Source organism: Mytilus galloprovincialis, chromosome 12, assembly GCF_965363235.1.
Source record: "Mytilus galloprovincialis chromosome 12, xbMytGall1.hap1.1, whole genome shotgun sequence".
In the NCBI taxonomy this organism is placed as follows: Eukaryota; Metazoa; Mollusca; class Bivalvia; order Mytilida; family Mytilidae; genus Mytilus; species Mytilus galloprovincialis.
The window spans coordinates 17141686-17148771 of record NC_134849.1 but is presented as its reverse complement, the minus strand read 5'-3'; the positions used below and the strand labels follow the sequence as shown (position 1 = coordinate 17148771).

The following is a 7086-nucleotide window of genomic DNA, read 5'->3' as shown; positions in this document are numbered from 1 at the left end:
ATCAGGGAATTTTTTTTTTAGAGTTTCGGGACCTCAAGATTTTGTGTTTTTAAGCCCAGGATTTCAGGATTGACCCTTTCTGTTTCTGGGATTTCTTTTTTCGAATTTCGGGACCTCTGGATTTTGTGTTTTAAACCCGGTATTTCGGGATTGACCCTTTCGGGTTCCGGGAATTCTTTTTTTCGAATTTCGGGACGTACGGATTTTATGTTTTTAAGCCCGGGATTTCGTGTTTTTAAGCCCAGGATTTCGGGATTGACCCTTTTAGGATCCGGGGATTCTTTTTTTCGAATTTCGGGACGTCAGGATTTTGTGTTTTTAAGCCCGAGGTTATGGGATTTCATGTTTTTATGCCAGAGATTTCGGGATCAGGATCCCTCCTCATGAAAAGAAGCATGAAATGTTTTATTTCCAATTGAAGAAATAAATAATTCATAAAATCCATACGAAATACAAATTAATGATGCTTACATTGTAAGCAATAAATTTCGCCCTGTCAATGGTTTTGAGATTTCAATACCAATACTGAATAGAAACACTGAACAGATAAATATTGACCTTTCATCATCATGAGATGGCTACTAGCACATGTATGTAGCATTGTTCATAATATAAGCAATAGCCTTCTGTAGGACTATTTCAAAACAAAAATTGAATAAAGTTGTAAAGAAAGTAATTGCTTTATAAAATTTAGTATCAAAGGATATGCTCTTTTACTTTTGGCCTGAAGGACATATGAAGGTCAAGATAAATGTTTACAGTTTTATTTCATTAATCTTCATCACTTGCTGCTGATGACTTAGAAAATAATTTATTTATGAATGACTTCTGTGCTGCAAGTGATTTCTTATTCACTAATTCAGTTTCTGTCCCTTTTGGTTTTTTCATTGTTTTATCTGAAATTCTTGCTGACAGTTTTCTTTTTCTTTTATTCATAATTTCCTCTTCTGTTGATCTCTGCGAAACTTCAATAGATCTGTCACTACTTGGTTCATCAAATGTTTCTCCTCTTTTTAACTTTCTTTCCTTTATATGTTTTATTGTTCGACTTTTCTCTGCATTTTGAATATAAAAGTTTGCCTCTCGTTTGACCTGAGCTATTTCAGTTCTCATCCTCTGTTTATGTACTGCTCTCTCATACGCTAACCTTTCATTCAGATGTCCCCATTTAAATCTACAATGAATATAAAAGATACATGTGTATGACTGTTAATATTAAGTTTTATTGTTTCCTGCACTAAAATACTTCGATATTCTCTCTCTCTCTCTTTCTCTTTCTATCTCTCTCTCTCTCCGGTGTTCAAACTGCTTTACTCTAGATCTTTATCTTATACAATGTATTTGTATATTTACAACAAAAAAACAAGAGGCTCTCAAGAGCCTGAATCGCTCACCTGATTTTTTTTGGTTTAATCTCTCATCAATGATTATTTTGGCTTTTCAATTTATTTAAATGTTCTTTGAATCGTCCTATTTTCTTCAAAAGCAAAAAAAAATCATTTTCTCCTATGTTCAGTTCTATTTTAGCCATAGGAGCTATGTTTCTTGACATACAAGGAAATGAAACATAAATTTATACTAGATACTCTGAAACTCTGAAACTCATTTAGCCTAAGTTTGGCTGAAATTGATACAGCAGTTTCATAAGAGAAGATTTTTTAAAGTAAGTCAACATGATGAACAAATTGTGAAAAAAGTCTTTAAAGGGCAATAACTCCTAAAGAGGTCAATTGACAATTTTGGTCAAATTGACTTATTTGTAGATCTTACTTTGCTGATCATATTTGCTGTTTACAGTTTATCTTTATCTATAATAATATTCAAGATAATGACCAAAAACTGCAAACTTTCCTTAAAATTACCAATTAAGTGGCAGCAACCCAACAATTGGATGTTTGATTCATCTGAAAATTTCAGGGCTGATAGATATTGACCTAATGAACATTTTTACTCCATGTCAGATTTGCTCTTAATGCTTTCGTTTTTGAGATATAAGCCAAAAACTGCATTTGACCCCTATGTTCTATTTTAAGTAACGGCGGCCATGTTTTTTGACGGATCAAAAATCAAAGCACACACTTTGTGCAGGATAATCTAAGGAACAACCATGCTAAGTTTTAACCAAATCCATTCAGTAGTTTCAGAGGAGAAGATTTTTTAAAGTTAGCAAATATGATGAACAAATTGTGAAAAATTGTCATTAAAGGACAATAACCCCTTAAGGGGTCAATTGACAATTTTGGTCATATTAACTTATTTGTAGATCTTACTTTGCTGATCTTTTTTGCTGTTTACAGTTTATCTTTATCTATAATAATATTCAAGATAATGACCAAAAACTGCAAAATTTCCTTAAAATTACCAATTAAGTGGCAGCAACCCAACAATTGGATGTTTGATTCATCTGAAAATTTCAGGGCTGATAGATATTGACCTAATGAACATTTTTACCCCATGTCAGATTTGCTCTAAATGCTTTCGTTTTTGAGATATAAGCCAAAAACTGCATTTGACCCCTATGTTCTATTTTAAGTAACGGCGGCCATGCTTTTTGACGGATCAAAAATCGAAGCGCACATTTTGTGCAGGATATACTAAGGAACAATCATGTTAAGTTTCATTCAAATCCATTTAGTAGTTTCAGAGGAGAAGATGTTTAAAAAATTGTTAACGACGACAGACGACGACGACGACGTCGACGACGACGGACGCCAAGTGATGAGAAAAGCTCACATGGCCTTTTAGGCCAGGTGAGCTAAAAAATTGCTTCCTAATAGAAAGATGTATTGATTAGATAATATCTATAAATATATATATTGCTATTATATTTGTGTATATTATGTTGTATATTGGAAGTTATAAATATAAAAAATTTAAAAAAAAAAAAAAAAATCATCAACTTTGCCTAAATTTTCTCAGTAAGATTTTTTTCTCAAAAGGGCATTACATTTATTTAATTTTTCTAGGTGACCAATTAGATTTTTTTTTTTCAATATTTAATACTATAAGCAGGTACATGTATGGGGGAAACTAGCAATCAGAATATTTTTTTTTTGTCATCTGCTTGAACACAATATTTTTTTTCATCAAATTGGAGATCAGAATAATTTTTTTTAGAAAGAAAACATCACCTCAAGTTTAATAGATGTTCCCTAACCATACCAATGTGTTTCATTCTTGAACAGTTTTATAATTAGTATTGGTACATGTACCTGTGTAAATATTTTAATGTCCACATTTCATCATACCATCTACTTTTCTTTTTACCACCAATTTGTTTACTATTTAATTTAGTAGCCACACTTTTTGCCACCTTTTTGTCCTCAAATTCCACCCATCCTTCTGTAAACATCCTGCCTTTCTTTGTATTGGCTGCTTTGTCTGAAAGGAAGAGAACAAAAATAAACTTGGTGTTAAATTACTTATATTTGCTAAATGTTTATAGTCACCACTGAGGCCAACAACAAAATACATGTGTTTCAGCAAACCATATCTACCCTAATTTTTAGTGCCTATCCTAACACTTTTATGACATTTTGGAACAAGCACTATTACAGTTAGACTGATTCTTTAGTCATGCTAGTAGTAACCTGCTAAAAAATGTTTGTAAAATAAAATGATATTGCTTCCTACCTACCTTATTTTTTCAGCAAGTTAGCGAAAACACATGGATTTTTTTAGGGTTCCTAACAATGACATGACTTAATCTGGTCTGAAATGTCTTTAGTACTCTTTATGCTTGAGACCAACATTTATCCATTGAATTATAGATCCTGTATCCATCGTTTATGTAAAAGGATTTGATCATATCAACTCACTTTTCATTTTCAGTTCTAGTGTCAGACATTTTCATGATGGTTAATAAAAACAAATGTAACAACAAAGACAATTATTGTTGAAATGTTTTAACATATTTTCATGTTTTTCATTAGCAATGATTAGGTTCATGGGGACCATTCGTCTAGTAAAATACATGTAGCTGCATTTTCACCTTAAAATTTTCTTAGAGATAAACCTAAGCATCTGGAAAAGTTTTAAGGCATAGCATGCCTAAGATAACTACAATTCAAAAATCTTTTATGTTTAGCAAAAAAATTAGAAACTTTACTGGATTTTAAAGTGCACTTTATTTTCTAACTCTGAATATTGTTGACCTTAGTCTGATAGTAAGAGTAGTTAATGCATATTTGATTACAGAACAATTTAGTCTGAATTCCTAAGGGTACTTTTAAAAGCTTTAGCGCACTAACTTACTGCCCAAACGCACTGGTGAAATTGATATCCAAAGATAAAGGGATAATTGATTTATGTAGGAAAATTATAGAAAAATTTGTGAAAATATGGAAAATCAAAGAAAACACCAAAATCACTTAAATAGGAGATAACTGAATTTAAAAATTCACTGAAATACATGTAGGTAATATGGGGACGGAGTCCCCTATTACAGTAGAAAATTCAATAAAAAAAAAAATCTGGAAAATTTTTCGAATTTTTCATTATACTACAAATGTATGTACTAATGAACTCATAATCGTTCTTTTTTTTTTGTCGCGTTTTTGAATTTCCAGATCTGCGCAGAAATCTACTTCCGTTTCCGGTCTTGTTTACATGATACTTTGAATAAAATGTATTTTTATTAGTCTAAGAAAGGAACTAATACTAATTTATTTTAAAAAAAAAGTTTATTATTAAAAAAACATTACCTGATGACAACGTTTCTTTGTTTACATTGAATATGACGTCATAACTTAAAAATAACATCACAACTAAAATCCCCAACAACAGAACCAAAATCAGAAGCGTTACAGTATTTCCGTTTCTCTTAACATTGTTGATCATTGTTGATTTAAAAAAAAATCATAGACTTCGTCTCCATTCACAGGTAATGCCTGCCTCATATTAATGAAATCACTTATTTAAGTAGTACCCCTAACTGTCTATGAGACCTGGGAACAATATATCTTACATATGTGTTCCTGATGAGACCAATTATGAACTGCTATTGAACATCCAAAATGTTGGTATATATATATAACATGTATAATATTATCATGATTATGACAAACAGACACAATACTCCTTTCACGCCCAATACACTTTCCCACTCTACATGTTCGCACCTCACATGATGCCTCTAAAGTATGTTCTCACCCTACACGTTTGTGGCTTTGTGCCCAATTTTTATTAGGATTTCAGTTGAATTATAAGATATTTTATATATGTATATCGATCATGTATACATTTACCATGTTTACCAAATAATTCTATTTTCTTGAATAAAATTTGAGGAATTTTTACATAGATTTTTTTATTAATTTGATGATTAATTATTAAATGTTAATTATGTATGATTACTGCAAATTTGTAGGGTACAAGTCAAATCGGCACCTGGTCAAATCGGCACCCAAAGAAAAAGTCAAATCGGCACCCATTTAAAGTCAATTCGGTATCCAATAAAGAAATAATTCTAAAAATGTATAAATGATCCCTCTATTTTTTTTAATTATTTTTCAGGTTGGACTGTTGGATAGATTCATTCACTACATCGTTAAAAATGAATTCATAAATTTATTGTTGAAAGTTGTCTCAATATATATGACCAATGTTTTGATTAATAGTCTTTTCAATTAAACTTTTATGAATAACATAATTAACATTTTTGTTGTTTTAACTATTTACAGGTAGTTATTGCTGTTTTTTCTTCAAAAATAATGAAGCCCTCACCCAAGCTGTTGTTTAATTGTCATGATTGTGAGAAAATTAGAACAATAAATGGGAAAAAAATGAATCTCTGTTTTCACTGATCAAGGTTAAAACTTGAATAAAAAATGGAGAAAAAGACAGTTACATGTGCCAATGTGAATGTTAAACGAAAATGGCTTTAAAACATTTTGTAAAACAATCTCTATTAAAAAGATAAATTTTTATTCAATATATATCATCATATAATTTCAAATGCAAAATACTAAACAGCAATTAAAAAGGTGTTTTTTCAGGAAACTTCAAACAGTTTTAAACCAACAATCATGCAAAATGCTCAAATGTTAAAACATGCATGCAAAAAAAATAAAACCTTGAATACAAATTAAGTTGAATGAACAAATTTTTTTTTACAGAAGCCCTCCAAAAATGTAATTAAAACTTGAATAACCCCTTCTTTATTTTCATCTTTTTGCTCAAAATACTGAGAGAAAAAACATATATTAAAGATAATTAACATTGGTGCCGAAATGACTATATCGTTGCCGATTTAACCAGGTGCCAAATTGACTAGGTGCTGATTTGACTATACCAGGTGCCGATTTGACCAAGTGCCAATTTAACCAGATGCAAATTTGTATTTATACACAGCCTAATTTGGTGTTATTGTTGAGTGTTTTTGTTTGAACAAAGATCTAAAGTATCATCCCTACCATCAGGCTGGAGAAAGATTTTTCCAACGTCTCCATAAACAGAAAACATGTTTCTGATAATTTTGACATTCATCAAAGGGGGAATACGACTCAGGTATACTATTCCAGGATCTTCGTTCTTTCGTTTCTTCTTATCTCTTTTCTTTGTGTCATCAGAAGGTGTTTCGGTTTCATTTTCTGAGTCTACATCTGTTATGTTTTCATTTGTATCATCATTAGGTGTTTTAGTTTCATTTTCTGAGTCTACACTTGTCATGTTTTGATTTGAAAAACGTGTGTCCACAATTTCAGATTCCATGTTGTTGTCTTTCGGATATTACAAAACTCCTCTAGAGTTTTCATATTGATTTTTTTCCGCAAAAGATAACTACAAAAAGTGTGAAGCAAATCCGGGCGTGTTTCACATAGATGTAAAAACTATTTAAAACATAAATAAAACATGCCCAATTCTTCTTCTTCTTCTTAGTGTTATCAGATATGTTTTATGTTTTTATCTGATACCTGTCAGTGTAGAACGTAGTGTTATCAGATACTTGTCAGTGAAGAACGTAGTGTTGTCCGATACATGTCAGTGTAGAACGTAGTGTTGTCGGATACGTGTCAGTGTAGAACGTAGTGTTGTCAGGTACGTCTAAGTGTAGAACGTAGTGTTGTCAGATACGTGTCAGTGTAG

At 31.2% G+C, this 7086-nt stretch overlaps 1 protein-coding gene across 1 annotated transcript; it reads right to left on the bottom strand.

Moving 5' to 3' along the window:
- Window positions 1-748: 748 nt before the first annotated feature.
- On the bottom strand, window positions 749-6743 carry LOC143054600 (uncharacterized). Its single transcript, XM_076227614.1, has 3 exons — window positions 6414-6743; window positions 3213-3381; window positions 749-1174 (listed from the first exon to the last, which is right to left on the bottom strand). Exons 1-3 carry the CDS (start codon window positions 6709-6711, stop codon window positions 772-774), a joined length of 870 nt encoding a protein of 289 aa, XP_076083729.1. The 5' UTR covers window positions 6712-6743; the 3' UTR covers window positions 749-771.
- Window positions 6744-7086: the final 343 nt, after the last annotated feature.